Source organism: Fundulus heteroclitus, chromosome 2, assembly GCF_011125445.2.
Source record: "Fundulus heteroclitus isolate FHET01 chromosome 2, MU-UCD_Fhet_4.1, whole genome shotgun sequence".
NCBI classification, from domain to species: domain Eukaryota; kingdom Metazoa; phylum Chordata; class Actinopteri; order Cyprinodontiformes; family Fundulidae; genus Fundulus; species Fundulus heteroclitus.
The window spans coordinates 30,042,872-30,064,426 of record NC_046362.1 but is presented as its reverse complement, the minus strand read 5'-3'; the positions used below and the strand labels follow the sequence as shown (position 1 = coordinate 30,064,426).

The 21,555-nt window shown below is 40.4% G+C and overlaps 2 protein-coding genes across 2 annotated transcripts; both read right to left on the bottom strand.

Moving 5' to 3' along the window:
• Window positions 1-1,484: 1,484 nt before the first annotated feature.
• Window positions 1,485-11,207, bottom strand: poglut3 (protein O-glucosyltransferase 3). Its single transcript, XM_021319020.2, has 6 exons — window positions 10,732-11,207; window positions 7,660-7,857; window positions 6,449-6,732; window positions 6,159-6,363; window positions 2,616-2,812; window positions 1,485-2,475 (listed from the first exon to the last, which is right to left on the bottom strand). The coding sequence occupies exons 1-6, from the start codon at window positions 10,967-10,969 to the stop codon at window positions 2,035-2,037; spliced, it is 1,563 nt and encodes a 520-aa protein (XP_021174695.2). The 5' UTR covers window positions 10,970-11,207; the 3' UTR covers window positions 1,485-2,034.
• Window positions 11,208-11,796: 589 nt separating this feature from the next.
• On the bottom strand, window positions 11,797-21,415 carry LOC105929713 (NADH-cytochrome b5 reductase 2). Its single transcript, XM_021319019.2, has 9 exons — window positions 21,308-21,415; window positions 20,966-21,112; window positions 19,763-19,835; window positions 19,408-19,514; window positions 17,659-17,788; window positions 17,418-17,501; window positions 17,137-17,222; window positions 16,943-17,042; window positions 11,797-12,236 (listed from the first exon to the last, which is right to left on the bottom strand). Exons 1-9 carry the CDS (start codon window positions 21,320-21,322, stop codon window positions 12,064-12,066), a joined length of 915 nt encoding a protein of 304 aa, XP_021174694.2. The 5' UTR covers window positions 21,323-21,415; the 3' UTR covers window positions 11,797-12,063.
• Between the last annotated feature and the right edge of the window lie 140 nt (window positions 21,416-21,555).

Genomic DNA, 21,555 nt, shown 5'->3' with positions numbered 1-21,555 from the left:
AGATGAAAAATATATTTTAAAATTAAATTTCAGGCTTCTAAGAGGTATGTGGATTTCTATGAACTTAATACTTGTTTTGGGTCTCTTTTCACAAATTACTGCATCAATTTGGCGTTTAAAGGAGGCGACCAGCCTGTGGTTCTGCTGAGGGGTTTATGTTTTTCTGTCTCTGCTCTGTCTTCTCTAATCCTCAGTGGGTCGAGGCAGATGAGCGTTCACACTGAGCCTGGTTCTGCTGGAGGTTTCTTCCTGTTAAAGGGGAGTTTTCCTCTCCACTGTCGCTTCATGCATGCTCAGTATGAGGGATTGCTGCAAAGCCATCAACAATGCAGATGACTGTCCACTGTGGCTCTACACTCTTTCAGGAGGAGTGAATGCTGCTTGGAGAGACTTGATGCAACCTGCTGGGTTTCCTTAGAAAGGAAACTTTTTGACCAATCTGTATAATTTGATAGAATTTGACTTTGGAAAGTGCCTTGAGATGACATGTATCATGAATTGGCGCTATATAAATAAAATTTTATTAAATAGGAGGCCCAGGTTGCTTTGCTGGCAGCTTTCAGGTTACCAGCATTGTTGGTTCTGGCATCTCTGATCTTCCTTTTGACAATATTCCATAGATTCTCTACAGGATTACAGTCAGGTAAGTTTGCTGGACAATTAAGCACAATAACAAGGTCATCGGTCCAGCTTTTGGTACCTTTGGCAGTGTGGGCTGGCATCAAGTCCTGCTGAAAAATCCACAAAGGCTGTGGTTATCTCTGTTGCTGGTGAAGCTTTTCCTAAAACCATTTTTTCTTCCACTCAATTTTCTATGAATATGCTTAGATCCAGCACTCTGAACCACCAGCTTCTAGAGCAATCACCTTTAATGGAATAGCCTTCTTGTGGAGGGTGTCCAATGACCGTCTTCTGGGCATCTGTTAAGTTAGCAGTCTTCCCGTGATTGTGTAGGTCATAGGACGGTCAGTGCATAATATTTTTTACAATAAGATGTTATTATTAAAACTGGTGATGTGTAAGATTTTAATTTCTGAAACACAGAACGTTGGCTTTTCATTCTCTGTAAGCCTGTGATGGACTGCACTGCAAAAAGAACTAAATGCAAGTTAAACTTTCTTAAAAAAATCGTGGATTTGTCCTTTATTTGAACAGGTAAATAAGATTATTTGCCAATGGAATGAGCATTTTGACCCCTAAAATAAGATATTTAGATATACTGCACGTGAAATAAGTTGTTGGAGATGAGTTGTTCCTATTTTTAGTGCAAAAATCTTATTCCATGGCAGATAATCTTATTTACCTGCTCAAATCAGTGACAAATACACCAAATTCAAGAAGATTTCCCTCATTTTTAGCTCCCTTTTTGCAGTGTGGCGACCTGTTCAGGGCGTACCCCGCCTCTCGTCACCAGCCAACTCCTTCATGATATTCTCATTAACTGATATGTGCCTGTATACCCTTCTCAGTAATCACTGTGGAAGTTTTTTTTTTTTACTGGCATTACAGCAATAAAAGCCTTCTTCTAATTGCTGACCAGCTCCTTGCGTGTTTCCACTGATACTTTGGCGATGAGCTCAGCCTTTGAAGGTGAAAGTCACCCTAATATTTAGCTCCTTCTACAGATTCTCCAACAAATTCAAGTCTTGATTCTGGTGGGCTGCTACAAAAACCTTAATATTACTTTATGTAGAAGAATTATGTTGGTAAAGATTACTTTAAATCAAATCTACCCGAAGGTATAATTTGTTTTTTGCTCAGATGTGTTTCAAGTATAATATATAATCATAATATATATTTCAACATAGAGGAAAAGTTACATTTTTAGCTAACGTTCTATCATTCACATATAAAACTTCCTGTAGCCGCTAACATTAAAACAAAAACTGACATTCTTTTATAAAAGTATGAAAAATAAAGAATTTAAAGTTTCTTATAAACATCAGTAACATTCCTCAGCTTCCTCCTTTGTGCCAGGAATGATTTTTCACAAAATAACTACTTGAGTAGTTATAGTTAAGCCCAGTTGAGTGGTCACAATTCCTCATTCTTACTGGATCCTTTTTCGGGGCTCGCGCGCCGACACAAACACGCGGCCGTGTGATCGTCCGGCTGAGGCACCGGCTCCATGTCGGCGTGCGGCGTGGGCCGCCCGGCCTGGTGCTCGGCGTACGTTCGCAGCACGCTGTGGTAGTAGCAGTACAGCCGGCTGGGCTGCAGCAGCTCTCTGGCCTCCGCCTGGCCCGCCCGGGCGATCGCCGCCGCTTCAGCGTCGTTGTCTCTGGCCCACTGGATCTTCTCCAACAGGTCCGTCAGGTTTCTCCTCACGGAGACGTAGTGAGAGCCCGCCTTCAGGTGTCTGTAGAAGTGCTCGTAGTACTGCGAGTCCTGTTTCAGAACCAGACTGTTCCCCAGCATCAGGTAGGGAAACCGATACGCCGCCACAGTCCCGTCCACGTTTACCTGGTATTTATACTGCAGGAGGACATACGAAGTCACTATATGCAATAAAGCCCCAAATCTGCTCGGAAGGTGGAAAACTAACTCAGATTTTTAGCCATTAAGCAAAAGTTGCATAAATGAGAAACAGCATTTATACTAAGAGATTTTCTCACCTTGAAGAAGTCAAAGAATCCCACAAGTGGTGCTTTGCCCACCTGCTTCTCCCGGTCCCTAAAGAAGAACCACCCAGTGATGCCGGCATCCAGCAGCTCCGGGGATTTCTGGGACAGAGAGACCAGCTGGAGGCGCTCCTCCCGGCTGTCCCGGCCACGGAAAAAAGCCCGCTCGGTTTTATTAGCCCACGGCGGACCTGGTGGAAGGCAAGCCGTGCATTACAAAAAACAAGAGAAGAAAATCTGCGAAAGATTTGCTGGAGAAAATTAGAACGCCGCGTTCCAGGCATGTACAATGTTCTCCTGCCGTTTGATTTGTAACCGTTCTTATTAGTATTATTTTTTTAATACACTTCTACAAAGAAATACATTCAGGCGCGTGTTAAATCAGAAAAACTCCCATCCTCCATCCATGACCACGTCTTCCCAACCCTTTGAAGATATATGGAGAGAAGAACTGCGATCTGCAACTTGGGTGTGCATCCATTTAAAAAAAAAATTTATGACAGAGGCTTAAGATTGAATAGATTTTCCACTTTGTATGATTCTCTTTACTAATTTTGTGAATTTCTCCTCTCCTAATCCAAACCTCTGATATCAATTTAGATGAATTTAAGTCAGCTTTGTTAAATAATCTAATAAGACGCGTTTTTAGAGACGTGCGAGAAAACGCGTTTATTTTTTTGTTGTGTTCGTTTTATGTGTGAAAAGGTTCTGTTTTTTTTTTTCCTTTTCGTAATTCCAAATCGATACCCAGCTAGCAGCTCCTATGGCTGACAATTTATCACGTGTTGAAGGTGATGTTGCTCCAAAGCTCGCATGCTGATGCCCCCTAGTGGACATCAACGTCATACGCAGAACTCAGTGTACGCTTTTAGATGCTCGCAACAAAATGATTCAGTAACACCGTCTGACAACTTCAATCTATAAATGCAAACGTGTCCTTTAATTCTCCAAAGTATAATTCAGCTTTGGCGTCTACCATTTAAAATCGACAGATACGGGTCTGTAAAGGCACGACGTGTACGAGTAAATTTAACATATATTTCACACCGAAACGCCTTCGAGGCGTTTTCATACACAGCGATTTTTTTTATTTTTTTATAAAATGTAAAAAAATGTCAAGAGACTTTCTAGGCTATAGCTTTGTTCGTCTCCCCATTAACAACTCTTTCTCTTTCCCTACTGTAGAAAAACTTTCCCACAGCATGAAGCTTCCACCACCATGTGACACTATAGGAACAGCGTGTCCAGTGGGATATTCTGTTTTTAGCTTTTGGGTGCAAATAGACCAAAACATTTTTTTATTTATTTTTTTTAAATAGGTTAAACAGCCAACTTTTACATTAAGCCAAAGAGTTTTCCATCAACAGCGACTTTCTCCTTGCTACTCTTTATTAAAAGGCCAATTTGGGGAGTGCATGGCTAAAACATGTCCTGCTGACAGAGTCTCCTACCTGAGCAGTGCAGAGTTTCCCCTACCGTTCAACAAGGGGGCGCCCCGGCCTGCCAGCAAAATCTCCTGCTCCCCAAGAAAGTCACTGCATGTAGTAAATAGCTGTACGTCTGTGTGCGGTTAAGTTTATCCTGAGCCATTTCTGTCTCTAGGCGCCAGGTAGGTGCAGAGCTTAATTTAACGAGCGTGGACGTGACTCAATATAAACGGCTCGGCGGCTGCGACTCGAAAGCTCCTGCAGCCTCAGCCTCTCTGCACCCCGACAGGTGTGCCGTGGGTGACTGCTGTGGGAAATGTAGGAATTTGCCACAAGAAACAGCCAAGAAGTGCGCTCGACTATGAAGTTTAAAGTGTCCGTGGAGTGTCACAGCGTTGCCGAGTACAACCAGGTGAGAAGCCGCCTTTAATGTCTCTCTTAGGTCGAGTTGTCGCTCCTTTACTTTCAGCTCAGTCACTTGTGTTCGCATGCAGGTAAAGTCACACTCCCACCGGGTGAGAGAGCGCTCAGAGTCGCAGCATCATTTTACCTGCCTTGGTCAATGTTTCTGCGTTTTGTAAACGGAGCTAATTTCTGAGGACGGCTGCGCTAAAACCTCCCACTGAGTCGGGAGCGCTGAGCGTCTCCTGGCCATGAAGACGTCGGTGGAGGCTGTTCTGATGGGCGAGCGCTGAGCGTCATTAAAGAGAAACGCTTATAAATGACCAGCTAGTTATCCCCGACTGAATTAGTATCGCTTGCGTCGGGAGCGCAGGATCCAACAGGATAGATGCGCTCCTTACACTGGCTCCCTGTATCTCAGAGAATAGACTTTAAAATACTTCTGTTAGTCTATAAATCCCTAAATGGCTTAGCATCTACATACATCACAGACTTGTTATCAGTGTATCAACCTTCCAGACCACTCAGGTCTTCTGGCTCCAGCCTGCTCTGCATACCTAGAACCAGAACTAAACACGGAGAAGCAGCATTTAGTTCCTATGCTCCACTTATCTGGAACAAACTTCCAGAAAACTGTAAAAGTGCTGAAAGCCTGAGTTCCTTTAAATCAAGAATAAAAACACATTTGTTTAGGATTGCCTTCGACTGTTCTAGTTAAAGTGTTTTACTGAAACATCATAAGTTCAACTTTGTAGTCCAACTTTTTTATTGTTTGCTTTTAGTTTATATTTTCCCATGTTCTATTTTATTTCTACATTTTATACCTATTTGCTTTTATTCAGTTTTTCCCCCCTGTATTTTAATCAGGTAAAGCACTTTGCATTGTCTCTGTACTGAAATGTGCTATACAAATACATTTGCCTTGCCCTTGCCTTTTCTGTTGTGTTACAACTGAAAAAGGATGCATTGGTTTATTTCACGTGGTGCGATTACGTGAACATACTGAGAACGTTTGCCTGATACAAATATGATGATGATCCCGTATGTATAAACTCAATTATTCTAAGCATTAACGCTTAGAATAATTGAGGCTAAAAAAGGCTGTGAGGTCATTTTCAGATGTCCTAAAAAAAAAATAATAAAAAAAATAAAATAAATTGCATTTGCTTTGATTTGTCTGTTGGAAACAAAAATCCACCTTCCTGAGTCCATCGCTGAAAACACAAGGCTGCTTTGGTCTTGGAAAACACATTTTTGTTGTTAGATAGACCCAAAGAAAGGATCAGGACCAGATCCCAAATAAAATAATGTAATAAAATTAAAATGTAATAAAAGTTACATTCAAAAGTATTATAAACTCTAGCAGATCTAGATTTGAAAGATATTTTTCTTCAATTAAGACGTAGGAAGGCAGAATAGCAAAATATAACCATGTATAAGTTTACACGATAGAATCAGAAGAGAGAGACAGAAGATGGCGGCTCATATAAAGCTGTATTTTATGATATTGATGTAAAGCTAAGTGTAAGAAATCCCCCCCTTCCCCTCCCAAGACACATTTGTAGGCGAAACACTGAAGTAATCTCCTTAGCTCCACCAGAGTTGCTTTAAATATTTCCTCTCAACACGTTCTCCCAGATTTGAGCGTTCAGAGTTTGCCGACAGACCAACGTGTATCTGGGTTCCCTAAACCCTGAGCTGGAGTTACCTGTGTTGCCCTGGACAGACAAAAGGTCATTAGTGACGCCTCTCATGGTCTCCAGGGTGGAGTGCGTCACCTCGTAGGTGGGAAGGACGATGTCCCGCGTATCGGTCGAGCCGCACCAGGAGAGGATGGGAAGAGCTCCCTCCGTCCTCGTCTCCAAAGGCCAGTCGCCCACATTGATGAAAAACTCCACGTCGGGCACTCTCACCTTAAGCAGCAAAAAATGCATCGGATGACAGTTTAATATTCAGATAGTTAAGACTTAGTCGTCACAGACACTGAAAACGTCGCACCTTTCTGGTTAGTGACAGCAGCATTTCGTCAGAGAACATCTTGAAGTCGGTGTACTTTCCGAGCGTGCGCCGGTACACCTTGTTGTCAACGATGGCGTAATGGATGAGGCCTCCTCTGTTGGAGAACCTGAGCGGCACTTCGCGTCTGAGATGCTGCAGGTCGATGGTGGGAAAGGACGTGAAGTCGGCCAGGATCTGAGGTTCGTTGGCAGGGCACTGCAGCACACGCTGCCACACGGAAGCGTCAGATTCTGGGCAGTCGCAGTATTCATGATAGACGGGGCCTGGGCGTCAAGAGAAACGAGACGGAGGTTACATTTAGGTTAAAAAACATCTACCATACAGAAAAATTCATTATAAACTAAATATGGACTGAGAATTCAAACTTTTAACATACACGAGAGTTAGGCTAATATACATGTTTTTATGCTTTTATTTCACATATATGTCCAAATATTGACTAAAATTCCTGCAGGTATTTCTATTGAGGTCCGACTTTAAACAAAAAAAACTGCAGCCTGTCCGGCAGAGAGAGGAATGGCGACAACATTTAGAGGACAGGATGAAGAACAAAGTCTCAAAATACCTCAATCATTCCATTTCAAACATATCCAGATATGTAAAATACTTGAATTCTATATTTTTCTAAAATTCTAAAAGCAACTTTGCATAAGGGAAATTATCATTTCACACCAAATTCAATTCATTTGAGTATGTTCCTCAGTGACAGATGCAGCAAAATGCCTCCACAACAGATTTGGGCTTTACCAGCAAAAATACTTGTTTGTTTTTCACATTTTTCAGAGCAAAAATAGATAAATAGAAGTCTACAAATTCAGCGAGACAGGCAACATCACCAGATGTCTTTAACTTGGCACGAATAAACACGGAGACGTGATAAATATCGACACACGGATCTTAGAAAAGAGTCAGATCTGGTCATTAAAACCTACTGGATGTTCTCCGTTAAGGTAATTTGAATTATTGTTGTCACACTTTTCAGATCAAACACATTTTAATACAAGTCAAAGATCAGCAGAGTAAATAAAGAGTTTTCAAAAAAAAATTTAGTAGAACCTCCGGACGAGTTCTTCTTTGTTGAAAACTTTTCAGCTCTTCTCCAAGAGAATACTTAAAGCTAAACTCATTTGAAATGAGACCTGACCGATGACTTTAAATGATTTTAGGAAATTCAAACTGCTGCAACACACCCTGGATGATGTAGGGCGACTTGGCCACAGCGACATCTTGGTGGAGGATCTCCACCTTCAGGCCTGTGACTGCAGATCCATAAAGGCGGTACCTCATCAGAAAGGACCCGTCCCCTCTGTCCAGTGGTGGCGGGGTGTGGACACGGATGTACTCCTCCTTGTTTAGGGGACTTATCTTCACCTTGAACGTCTCTTTCCCTAAAAGGACACACACAGATTTTAGGTTATTTTAACTTGCTGCGGTGCTTCCATCAAAACGCTTCACTTTTTAGCTATAAAAACAGAACAGAAATATCCTTTATTGTCCCTCAGTGGGGAAATTCTACCAGGACTCAACCCTGGTTTTAATTACTCACAAACTGAAGATTGTATTAATTATTACACAATCTGTGCCCTCAGAAAACTTTCTGTTTCTGTTGGCCTTTAAGTTATTAGGCCCATCTAAAAAAAAAAAGCCAACAGTTAGACAGTACCTAATCTAATGTCTACATGGTAAAAAGGGTTTTTATAGGTTAACTAAAATCCATGTTGGGTACATACCTTAGTTTAAAGTCACGGTTTGATACAATTTTGGTATGCTTTGATGAAAAAAATTACATTTTCTTTTCTTCATTCAGCACTTATTAAAATAAATCTTTTAAAATTTGTAAAAAGTTTGCCTTAGATCTTGAAAGAGTGGCTAGTAAAGAGCTGACAGGAGAGCTGACTGTTAAGTTTCTGGTAATTGGGTGTTGAAAATTGCTGACAGATCTTTGATTCAGTCCTTCTTTCTTTCTGCATCAGCACTGTAGCTGAAATGGAAACCTTAACCTTCCTTAGGCGGACCGTAGCTCTGTGTATTTACCATAGTTCTGCACTTACCATATATTTCAGACCATAAGGCGCATTAAATATTCTTCCCAAGAGTGTAATATTACTCCACCCTTCCACATTAACAGCTCTCTATCCGTCTCTGTCAGGAGGACAGAGTAGCTGTACTACACTGCCCTGTTTCTAACATAACATAACATAAAAATAAACATAACTTTTATATTGAATTAACTTACTAGGTCAATTGTTGCTAGCGCGTACTCCGGGCGTGGGCTGCCTTACATGAATGCACTTCTAGTTTAGACATTACAGTCAGGCAGTCTGGTAGACAGCTCAGGGGTCCTGTTACTGGGCCGATCAGGTAGTGACAGTGCACAGACATATACAGGTAAGTTGTACTTTGAATCAAACATCGATTTACAGATAAATTGGCTGACTGAAAACATCACCCTTTTAGGAGCTACATGGGACCAATTAATTGAATTAAATGATTGTCTAAACTTAATACATAATTTCTAATATATTTCTTATATATATATATATATATATATATATATATATATATATATATATATATATATTCCCCATTCAATGATGTAAAAGAGAGCACTGAAGGAATAATATAAGCCTGGGTGTGGGGTGTTATTACATGTAGCGTCATTTTAATATTACTCTATCTGGCTGTTTATTTCACTCCAGGTTTCCCAAAGACAGTACACTAAGAAAAATTAAGAAATATGATAACAGGGGTTGCGATGAATAGTCTATGAAAATATACATTTATCATAGATAGATAGTGTGTATAATTTCTGTGTGTTTATTATATTAATATGTAGCCTAACTGCAAAATATATAACTGTGTGTATATATCTCATCCAGTTTCAGTTCAGTTTAAATTGTTGTGGTTCTGAATAAATCTGTGTAATCTAACTGAAAGGTCACGAGCATTGTGAACATATGATTAAAATGAAAGCTGAGCTTCCTCCTATTCATTCTGACAGCAGCTGTCTGATCTGTGGTCTGACCCAAGATGGCCGCCCTACAGGCACGTCGGCCTAGCGTCCGGCAGCATCCAATGGGTGGTCTACGTATGTATGTATATAGTGACAGTGAACATTAATGCTCCGAATATCCATTGAGTGGATAAAAATCCATCCTCAAGAAAAAATTAAATTTCTGTCATAGCAGCGATCTGAATCCCTCTCTCAGGTAGAGTCTGTGATTTTTAAAATAAAAAGTCCCAAATCCACTCCGGCCTTATTTCTTTCCACTGAGGCCTTCCTCTTCTTCTCAAACTTGTGCGCAGTTCACTTCTTGCGACTCTCAGCCGTGCTCAAAGTCTACGGTGAGAGCAGCGGAGCTACAATGAACAGTTTGTCGTCTCTATAGCTCACCACCGTCAGGGTGTGAATGTGTGTGTGAATGGGTGAATGACTGTAGTGTGAAACGCTTTGGAGGTCGTCAGACTAGTTAAAGCGCTATACAAGTACAAACCATTTACCATCTGAATTATCGTCCAGCCCTAAGCGGGACAACCAATAGATAAGGCGATTCCCCCAGAACTTGAGGGACAGAGGAGAGAAGGAGCAGGACCAAAACTGACTATTCCCTGTTGTTCGGTCCGAATGGCAGGGACTGGTTAGCGTGTTTACAGACCTGCAGCTCCCACAGAGATTGATTTTTCTAACCTCCTTTTTCTGAACATATAATGTATTGACTATTTTCAGGATGGAAGGACCATTTTACCCAGTACAACAAAAAGTGTTTCTGAACAGGATTACCGAATATAAGTTAAGCTTAGCGTTAAACTAAGACTTCTATTTAGGAATTATAAGGCTAGAATAGGAGCTCTCTAAGTGGACTCTGTAGAATGTTTGTGAATATGGGCCTTCTTGCCCAACATCAGTGTCTGACCTCATAAATGCACTTCTGGAAGAATAGTCAAAAAAAAAAAATCCCATAAACACACTTCAAAACCTTGCCTTCCCATTAGAGTTGAAGCTGTTATATCTATAAACATCATACTGAACATTATGGATCAATTAAGTTCATATGTGAGTAAAGATGGGGGAGCGAATACTTTTGAGGAGCTCAGGTTTTGTGAATTCCGTGAAATACTCCCCCGCCCTGAACTGCACACTGCGATTCAGATCCCAACTTCAGCGTCGGTATAAAAACAAAAACGCGTTTCAGTTCGGTGGGCTAGTTGGTTTTAACCCGAACCCCGGGAAGAAAAAGTGCCGTGTGTTCAGGATGTGTTACCTGGTGACAAAGTCAGGTTTCGTCCCTCAGAGCTGACCGCCTGAATGAAGAAGTAACGGACGGGTAAAACTGCGTCGGCACTCAGCCCTGGACCCCAAACGAGACATCTCTCCGGACTGATTCGCTCGCACTCAGACGCCGGCAGGTTTGGTGCAAATAAAACTACTAAAATCACACACTTACTGATTAGAACCCTCTGCATAGCTGCGACTATGTCTGCGCTTCGCTTACACGACATATTTGTTCAAATGTCACAAGCTAAAAGTGCACAAAGCTGCAAAAGTAACCGCTAAAGTTTGGGTACAAACTCCGACGGCGACATGTTGGTGGAGGACCCACAAACGTTACTGGGTGATGCGTTTAAGGTCGTCGGATATATTATATTCAGATATTAACCCGTTTATTGATAAACTAGAAACTAAAAACGATGATTTTCTTTTAAGAAAACAGTTTACACAGGCCCATCTGGATGCAAAAATGGAAAGAGCTTAAAATCAAATGTGAAAAATGTATACTACTGTAGGCTATATGGAGTAAAGTACATTAATATCTGTAATTTTTCAGTGCAATGGCAACTGATTAAACTTGTTTCTGACTTCCTATCTTCCTTATGAGATCCTTCCATGATTCAGCACCTAACCTTTTTTTCAGACCAATTGTTTATCGCATACTAAAAACTTGTCAGTACAAGTAAAAAAAAAAAAACAAAAAAAAAAACGTCCTTCACGTTAAAATCGTTGTTTGTTTTGTTTTGTTTGTTTTTTTTACTTCCAGCTAAGCAATTCCTTTTGGTTTCTGTTATTAAGAGTTAATCTATTAATCCATCCTGTGGGGCGTCACAAGGTCAAAACAAACATTTATGCTTATGATAACAAAAATGAAATATGAAAAGTACAAATCAACACGCAGCAAGCAGTTTGCACCTGTTGTCTAAATACATATGTGTATAAGGTGTTTTTCCCCACTAAATGCAGTGGACAGGTTTATTTTATCACATTTTTTATGCATTTTAAAAATTTTGATTCAGAATTAAATAACACGAATAAACAGAAGAGAATAAATTAATTCCCCGTTTAAGACAGTTATGTTTATTTAAAGTGCAGGTCCTCCAAGTGAGCTTTCTAGACGACCAAGTCATTGTGAAAGTAAGATGTAAAAATAGCAGTTGAACAAACCAGCTACACAAAACCGGTGCACAAGCAACACTTTACTTTTAAACTCTCTTGCATTAGACGGTTATTAGGCATGTGGGAAAAAAATGTGTGTGGTGGATTTTTTTTTCTACCTTCATAGAACAAACAAACTTAACAAAAACAGGTTTGTTGAACATGACTAGTACGCAAAGATATTTTCATTTTTGTGTCCCAGTTTCTCCAGATTCGGCAGACAAGCATTACGGATCATAGGCGCGGGTCCGCAGAGGACGATGAGGACGTCTCTGGCCGCAGCAGGAATGTGCTCGTTGATCATGTCGTGGCTCACATACCCTGAACTGTAGCTCCAGTCTGCAAACACAGGCAAAAATAAATAAATAAGTGAATGAGAGAAACTCGTTTTATCTCTTTTAAAGAGAAACTGTCCTTATGTTTTATTTCAGTGAACCATTAATTTTTGGTACATTTCAAAAAACGCTAACATAAGATTCAACACCATGGGACACAGCAGTAGTGAAGGTCATCTTGGTTCCCTCTTGCTACTTCTCTTTAAATACTGAAGATTAAACACTTCCCGCTTACACCCTTTTTCAACCATTTGTCATGAACAATACGGATTATTTTTGACAGCGTGTGAGAGGACATTAGCAACAGGAAATGTCACATTTGGTTTTTTTTCCTACTTATCCTTTCAACCACAGATCTATTCTTCTAAGACATGAAAATAAAAACTCAATTTAAGCACCAGCGTACCCTCATATAAAGGACTAAAACCCAGAGAGTTAATACGTTGCTTTTATACAAGTAACTAATGAGGACAGAATACAGGCAGCCATCAAAAGGATTCAGAACACATTATGTAACAATGTCATACTTACTAACTTCCCCTAACTTTAGGGATTATGCAAGAGAAGACAGGAGTATTTAGCTGAGCTACTCTAACACCTTGTTGGTGCCGATTCCCTCCTCAGCCTGCAGGCTTTTTGTCCTTTAGCTGAGAGGGTCTTTGTATGATTTCTGTCTCTGAATGTTCAGCAGAGTTTGAAGATTTATTCAGCTTCATTTCCCCTCCTATTTGCATAATACATGTGTGCAGTGTGTGTGTGTGTGTGCGTGGGCGCATATTAATATCTGAAACTCTTTCTAGAAAGAGCCTCAGTCTTAATTCAGTGTCACCGGAAATCAAACGGCTTGAAATGATACTTGAGGTATTTTAAACTCTGACGGTAAAATTTAAAGCTAAAGACTCTTCTGGTGACAAATTATGGATAAAAGATTATATTTATTCTGTAATCAAAATGAAAAATGACTCTGAAAAAATGCTCCTGAAACACTCGTAAGGGAGCAGAGCCGTGCTATAAGAATAAACTTAACTTGAGGCCTGGTGGTCATGTTGTGCAACTGCTCTGGTCACGGGGTGAACTCTTTACAACACCATACGTCTTTGGGTCCCTTAACGTCACTAATATTGGGCCACTTTAACATACAGTTTATTGCCAAAAGTATTGGGTCACTCCTCCAAATCATTGAATTGAGCTGTTAAAGTCCTTCCATGACCACGCGTGAATAAAGTCCTATAGCTAGACACTCCTACAAACATTTGTGAAAGTATTGGTTCCTCTAGGGAGCTCTGTAAATTCCTAAATGGGATGCCACCTCTGCAATATCATTAGCCGCCAAATTTCAGTTCTACAAAATATTCCACGGTCCACTCTTCGAGGTATTATAACAAATTTGAAGTGATTTGCAATAACAGCAACTCGGTCCAACATTGGTAGACCATGCAAACTCATACAAGGAGGGGGCAAAGGATCCTTGAATCAAGAATAGAATTTAAAATTCTTCTTCTAACGTATAAAGCCCTTAATAATCAAACTCCATCATATATCAGAGCTCTGATTACCCCGTATGTTCCTAACAGAGCACTTCGCTCTCAGACTGCAGGTCTGCTGGTGGTTCCTAGAGTCTCTAAAAGTAGAATGGGAGGCAGATCCTTTAGCTATCAGGCTCCTCTCCTGTGGAACCAACTCCCAGTTTTGGTCCGTGAGGCAGACACCCTGTCTACTTTTAAGACTAGGCTTAAAACTTTTCTTTTTGACAAAAATTATAACTAGTGGCTTAGGTTACTCTGAGCTACCTTTATAGTTTTACTGCTATAGGCTTAGGCTACTGGAGTATATCAGGATCTAATTTTCTCACTCTATAGAGTTCTACTGTTCTTCAATTATGCATTATGTGTTGTCATTTCTGCTTTAACTTTCTGTTCTCTCTCTTTTCTCTTCATAGTAGGTACACCTGGTCTGGCGTTCTGTTAACTGTGACATCATCCAGAGAAGACGGCTCACCCGCTACTACCATCTAATGTAGAACAGATTACTGGATCAATGTGTGCTTCTGTGCTTTTTTGTTTCTCTTGTTGTGTCTCTGTTCTGTCTTCTGTAACCCCAGTCGGTCGAGGCAGATGACCGTTCATACTGAGCCCGGTTCTGCCGGAGGTTTTTCCTTCCCGCTAATGGGTGGTTTTTCTTCCCACTGTCGCTTCATGCTTGCTCAGTATGAGGGATTGCAGCAAAGCCATGGAAGCAGTGAATGCTGCTTGTCGGGACTTTGATGCAATCAACTGGTTTCCTTATATAGGACATTTTTGACCAATCTGTATAATCTGACCCAATCTGTATAATATGATTGAACTTGACTTTGTAAAGTGCCTTGAGATGACATGTTTCATGATTTGGCGCTATATAAATAAAATTGAATTGAATTGAATTGAATAGTGCACAGAGTTCCCCAACTTTCTGCCGAGTCAATAGCTACAGACCTCCAAATGTTGTGTGGCTTTTAAATTAGCTCAAGAACTGTGTGCAGAGAGCTTCATGGAATGGGTTTCCATGGCCCAAAAGCTGCATCCAAGCGTTGATCTTATGCATGCCACCACTGAACTGTAGAGCAATGGAGACACGTCACTCTGGAGAGACAAATTTCCTTCTGTCTGGTAATCCGGTGGATTAGTCTGGGTTTGGCAGTTGCCTGGAGAATGGCACTTGCGTGACTGTGTTGAGTGGAGTGGTGTAAAGTTTGGTGCAGGGTTGCTTTGCAGGAGTTAGACCTTCTCCCAACCTCGTGGGAACACTTTGAGGACGGCCCTCTTCCTGTTCCGACATGACCGCAAACCAGCTATACCAAGCAAAATCCATAAACACATTGATGGGCAGGTTTGGTGTGGAAGAACTGGACTAGCTAGCCCAGAAAAAATTTTTCAGAAGAAAACAGACCGGGAAATACTTTTGCCACTATTGTGTATGTACAGCCAACATCTTGGATAGTTGCACGATAAGACTAACCTTACCAGAATGTCAACCCAGAATGTGACCCTTATCAATCTCAAGCATATGCTGGTGGTGATGCCTAATGAACACAGGAAACATCATCCGCTGTCACTGTGGGGCGCTCTGGAAGCTGCCTGTAATACACCGCTAAAGCACTGTGGCCACAAAATATGCTCCCTGGTGGTAACTGCAGACGTGCAAACCCAGGGGAGAAAATATTGTAGATGTATACATTTCATTTTTAAAACGTGTTTTTGACCCTTTAGTTAGTAATCAGTGACTTTCTGTTTCCCTCGGTGGAAATAGGATTTAACACAGAAGTCCGTTTCTCTTAGCCAGACAGGAGAACATTACAATCAAGCATAGCAGATCTGTGCTGAATAGAAAAAAAGTCCCAACTGTTACAATTTTATCATGCCACAACATGTAGTGAGCAGAATGGTAAGGATGGTGGGGGGAAACCAAATAAAGCTTATTGCTCGAGAACGTCAACAAAGAGATCACTGACTTTTCAAAACAGCCATTTACTTTAAGGCTTTTGTTTCTACCTTTCCCATGGATGCCATTAATTGTGAGAGCCGCTAAATAAGAGCAAAATTCTAACTTGGATTTTTGCTCAACTGGAAGCAAAAGATCCGGAAACACTGTTACATTATCACATACACTTTAATCCATTGGGGCGTTGCTCAAGAGCGAGGGGAGATCGACCGACGGATCAGTCCGGCGACCTCGGCACTGCGTAAGCTGCACAGGTCCGCCGTGGTGAAGAGAGAGCTGAGCCGAAAGGCGAGTCTCTCGATTTACCAGTTAGTCTCACTTATGGTCATGAAGTTAGGGTCATGACCGAAATAACAAGATCCCAGATACAAGCGGCTGAAACGAGCTTCCTCTTTAGGATGGACAGGCACTCCCTTAGAGATTGGGCGAGGAGCTTGGTCATCCAGGAGAGACTCGGAGTGGAGCCGCTGCCTCTCCACATCGAGAGGAGTCAGCTGAGGGGGCTCGGTCATTTGCTTCAAATGCCCTCCGGTCGCCTCCCTGTGGAGGCGTTCTTGGCATGTCCCAACGGGAGGAGGCCCAGGGGCCGGGCCTGGACACGGTGGCGAGTTGCGGCTGGCATGGGAATGTCAAGGGTCTCCCCCAGAGGAGCTGGAGGAGGAGGTGTCTGGGGAGAAGGAAGTCTGGGGGTCTCTGCTGAGGCTGCTGCCCCTGCGACCCGGTCCCGAATAAGAGGAAGACGGTTATGATATAATTGTTTCAGAGTATACACTGCAAAAATGGATCTAAAAATAAGTAAAATGTTCTTAAAGTTAGTGTATTTATCCTTGATTTGAGTAGGTAAAATGGATTATCTGCCAATGGAATGAGTATTTTGACGCCTAAAGTAAGATAAGATATCCTGCACTTGAAATAAGAAGATGGAGATGAATTGTTCCTATTTTAAGTGCAAAAATCTTATTCCATTGGCAAATAGTCTTATATACCTGCTCAAAACAAGGACAAATACACTAATTTTAAGAATATTTTACTTATTTCTAGTTCTGTTTTTGCAGTGTATACATCTTAAGACCCAAAAATAAAAGTACAAACACAGAATAAAAACAGTAAAATCAAACAATACATCCTAAGTAGAATACAAAAAAAATAAAAATAAAATCTTTAAACGTTTGCTTTAAAAAATATTTAGCAGCACAACTTTACTGCAAGACAGTTTATTTCATACAACCTCACCTTTGGGAGGCTTGTCCAAAGAATACCAGATCTTAACCTTGTCAGGGTGATTCTTCTGCACGTCCTTCAGCTCGTCCCACAGTAAAATATCCTTCTCTGTCTAAGATGAACCAAACAATAAACAGGGATGTTCTATTGCCATGCAGTTGGACTCAGGATGTCTGCTAAAACGACATAAAGCCAAAACAACTGACCTGGTTGGCGAATATGAGAGAGCACTTGGTGTTGTCGGCAGGATCGGATGTGATCCTTCGGATTAACTGCAGCATTGGGGTGATACCTGAGACAATCAAGGACTGCAGTCAGTTTTAGATCTCCAATCAAAGGGATATAAAAGGTAAAATATATCTTCTTTTCTTCCAGTAGTTCAAAATATCCTTAAAAAAGGATTTTGTCGTTTAAGTGTTAAAGGTAAACACTCATTTGAATAAAACCCCTAATTACATAAAGACTGTAATAATGTATTTAAACGTACCTGTTCCACCAGCTATCATTCCAACATGTTTAAACTTCTGAACCTTTGGCTCCGTCTTCTTGTTGGCACGGATCGAAAACACACCTGAAAAGAGGAGATGGACTGAAAACAAGGTTGTAAAGTGACGCTCCAAGAGTTTCAGGCTCATATTGTAACATAGCGCCATCTGCTGGTAAGAAAAAAGTCAACATCTCTCAGCAATGTCTTGCCCGTCTACTTTGAAATGCAACAAACTCCATACCCTTGCCCTTGTAGATGAGAAGTCCGTTGGGTCCTCTGAAGTCAATGGTGTCTCCGATGGCCATGTTGTCCAGGTACTGAGACATCTGCCCCCCATCTGGGTAGTTTGGGTGGGTGCCTTTGTAGTATATCTAAAGTAAAGTTTAGCTTTTACCATATGGCCTTTGTATACCATCATACTAAAATATAAATATAAAACATCTTAGTTGTATCTTCATACTTATGTTACTTACTTACTTACTTTTTTTTGTATTATGTAACAAAAAAATCAAAAACTATGTCAAAAACTATGGGTGACAGACAGCAAACAACCATGCATTAATGTAATTCCTTTAACAAATTCTAGTGAGTTATTAAAAAAAAAACTTAAAATACATCTACATGACAAATTTGTATATAATAAAATAAAAGCTTTTTACACTCCCTAAAAGATTCTTTAAAGACTTGGAAAACACCAAGAAAAACCTAACTTCTCAGTTATTTACATGTATGTCAGTTTTAGCCGCACTGGCGTGCAAAGGTGACAGGATGTAGGAAAGACATTTGATTTCAATATCATTGTTGATTACTGTGAGGTCAATATCATTTACCAGTAAACTGAACTGAACGCTTTGCAACTTTTCTTTCTTTTCTCTGTTTTCTCTCTTAAATACGTTCACAACACTTTCTAGAAAGGTATACGTTCTAAATCAGTGGTGGCCAGCAAGAACAACAGAGTAGCTGCATAAAAGAATCATTTTCTTTTACCTACAATTTATTACCCACATCATGTTAAAAACTCAGTACTCATTTTACTCCATTGTGTTTTTATGTGATAGACCAACACAAAGTATTGTATAAATGTGAAATGGAAGAAAAAGGAAGCATGGTTTTAAATCCTTTACTGTGTTACACCTAAATTAAATCCACCACTAATAGCTAGAATATTAATTAGAACACCCCCCCCCCTTCCAACAAAAGGGGTAAAAATGTAACTTATCGTTTTCTGTTTTAATGCATTGAAGCTGTCGTTCTGAAAATAACCCACAATCTCTTTTAAAATGTATAACATATATATGCGTTCCTTTTTAACCTATAACAATAGTTTCTAACAACTAGAATGTTTCAACATTACAACACTCTAACTATATAATATTATCAACAATATAAATGGCTTTTAGCACAACTCGTACTTGCGGTCACATTTTAACTAGCTAACCTCATATGGCAAATATAATATCAAGCCATTAATATTAAAGAGAAACTTCAGTTACATTAGGCTTTGTACTTTTTTTTAGGAATTTATTAATATTACTCGTCATACAACAGACTGCAGGTGCAGCTCAAACAGCAGGGGGTGCTGTTGTCACACAGAGATTGATTTAGAAGGCCTTTTCCCCCAGATTTTTATTTATAAAATATTTTAAAACCGTGCAACCTTTTCCTTCAACTTTACACATATGTTGATCCATCACATAAAATCCCAATAAAATGCATTGATGTTTGTTTAGTTGTGTGGTACAGATACTTTTAATCAGGCTCTAAATTAAAGGTGTGCAGAGCATAAACTTATGCCACTTGGAGTTTAATATCCTCCAAAATATTGTAGTCCAAGCAATTCTTTGTGATACTAATTTGAACACTGTTATTGTGACTATCTAATATATAGGGGCCTTAATTGATTCTCATTGTTGTTTCAAAATCAGAATCAGATATACTTTAATAATCCCAGAGGGAAATTGCTGTTTTCTGTTTTTTCAAGATAACCCACCTTAACCACGAGGTCAACAAATCCCTGGTCCTCATCACTGGAGACTGGAGTGTAAGATCTGACCACCAAAGAGCCGTTGACCTTAGCCGACAGGTAAACGTGCTGACCTGGAGCAGAGAAGAGATGAGTAACGGTGGCAGGAAGGAGGAGAGATGTTGTTTTTTAGGCTTTTTTTAATACGTGCGACTCATCTGTTATTGATTAGATGTTTGCTGCTTAGCATGTAGAAGTATTCACATGCTTTTTGATCAAAACGTTGTTGCTTAGTGGTTGGAAAAATGCTGGCGCAGATCTTCCCAAATCCTCGCATCTCAACAGGACACTTTGGGGGAGATTTTATCAGATGTTTTATTACCCACTGGCAGTCCAAGGATGTGAGACTTCGATGGAAGGCCAAACCGAAATTTCTTTGTGTCGTGGCTGATTTCCTGCACAAGGACACAGACGGGGAGTAAGAAAAGGCAAAATGATGCCACCACAACTCTTCTGCTAGTAACAAACAAAATCCTTCAGACTGAGAATGTGCTGATCTTTTAGGTTTCTACTGTGAGAGAATGTGTGCTGTGATGAAGTAGGGGACCTTTCCTTGAACCAAGCTGGAGCAGGTGTGCGCTCTCACTCAACACATTTCAGCATCAGAGCAGTTAAAGTAGAACTTTTCTCTCTATAGACTGATAAAAGAGATGTCTAACATAACATATATATACTTTTAAAGCATTTAAAAGATAACCAAAAAAACTACAAATAACCTATAATCTTTTCTTAATCCATTTACTCAAACTGAACTCTAGACCAACATTAAACAAGGCATGCAGCTTACTCTTAACTCACTAATGTCTACTGAATCCATTTTTATCGAACATGTTATTCTTCAGGTATTGTTAAACAGACCGTAATATGTACAGTTACTAATATTTTACTTTACAAAGTGATTTACAATGGTGCTAAGGGGGCTATAATATAACCCATTTTGGGGTGGGTTTGGTGGCCACAAAACTGAGACCAGCAGTGAGGGGCTCCCTCTGATGGTTTCTGCCTTGCATTAGTACAGTTAAGTAAAAAAAAACAACAACTGTAAAACTGGTAATAAACAGTCTTTTTTACAGAGAAAGCCAATAACAGTGCTCCTACTGCCACTATCCTAGTTTTTCTAACCCAAACAAATACTTCTGGTGTGCTTTCTGTGATCATATGTTTGTCCATTTGCTTCCTGTCCTCTCAGCTCCCAGCTCATACTGAGCTGGGTTCTGCTTTGGGTCTCCTGTTAAAATATGTTTTTTCTCTCCACTGTCACCACATACTTGTTCAGGATGAGGTATTGCTGCAAAGTCAACGACTTAATGCAATCAACCAGTCCTCTTTAGAGACAGTACATTATCAATTGGTATTAAGTTATTAACTGAATGTGACTGTACTGAATCATAATTTGGATCTGAATCATAAAAGATTAAATAGTATTGGAATGAATTAGATTTCATCTGATTTATTTGGTTTAAGCAGTTCTATTATCCCAGTGTGAGGGAATGATTTAAAGGAGGTTTTTTTTTGTGCAGCCTACCTGTTTGCTTATGAGTGGCAATGGATATTTGATTGTGGGATCCTCGAGCGTTACAGGCCCTTTCCTCTTTCCTCCCGTAGAATATCCAAGGAGGAAGTACAACAATGTCGCTACGACTACAAACACCGCCACCACCACCGAGATCACCTGCACGATAAAATGTTGCCTTTAATGTGATCACAGCAGCAGCACAGAAGGTAGTAGCTTCCTGGATTGCTCAGTGGGATTTAGCCACATTAACCTGCGTTTAAGTGGGTTATGTGCAACATCAATTCTATACAGCATGGCCAGAAAATATTTCATGCATAGAGAAGTAATAAAAAAAAAAAGCATTATTCTCACCAAGGTTGAGGCCATGGTTAACGTGGGCTGAGGTGTGCCAGAATGTCCTCTCCTTCCAACAGTCTAAGACCAGAGTCCACACAGTTCAGACCATGATAGGCTCCCACACTTCCACCCACCCACCCTTTGCAACGGGGTGTGGACAGAAGGGTGACGGTTCCAAACTACCAATGGGAAGACTGATCTGATCATGACACATGGCACAGAGGTGGTGCTCTGGCGGGGAGAAGAGCCTTGGAATCACACCA

Coding starts and splice junctions, on each gene's coding strand:
- LOC105929713 (XM_021319019.2), bottom strand. Junction 19,515..19,762: donor CATCCTTGGACTGCCAGTGG/GTAATAAAACAT, acceptor TCTCTGCTCCAG/GTCAGCACGTTTACCTGTCG. Junction 17,223..17,417: donor AATGATAGCTGGTGGAACAG/GTACGTTTAAAT, acceptor TGATTGTCTCAG/GTATCACCCCAATGCTGCAG.
- poglut3 (XM_021319020.2), bottom strand. CDS start 10,969: ATGTCGTGTAAGCGAAGCGCAGACATAGTCGCAGCTATGCAGAGGGTT. Junction 7,858..10,731: donor AAACCTGACTTTGTCACCAG/GTAACACATCCT, acceptor GTGTCCTTTTAG/GGAAAGAGACGTTCAAGGTG. Junction 6,364..6,448: donor TGCTGTCACTAACCAGAAAG/GTGCGACGTTTT, acceptor TTGCTGCTTAAG/GTGAGAGTGCCCGACGTGGA.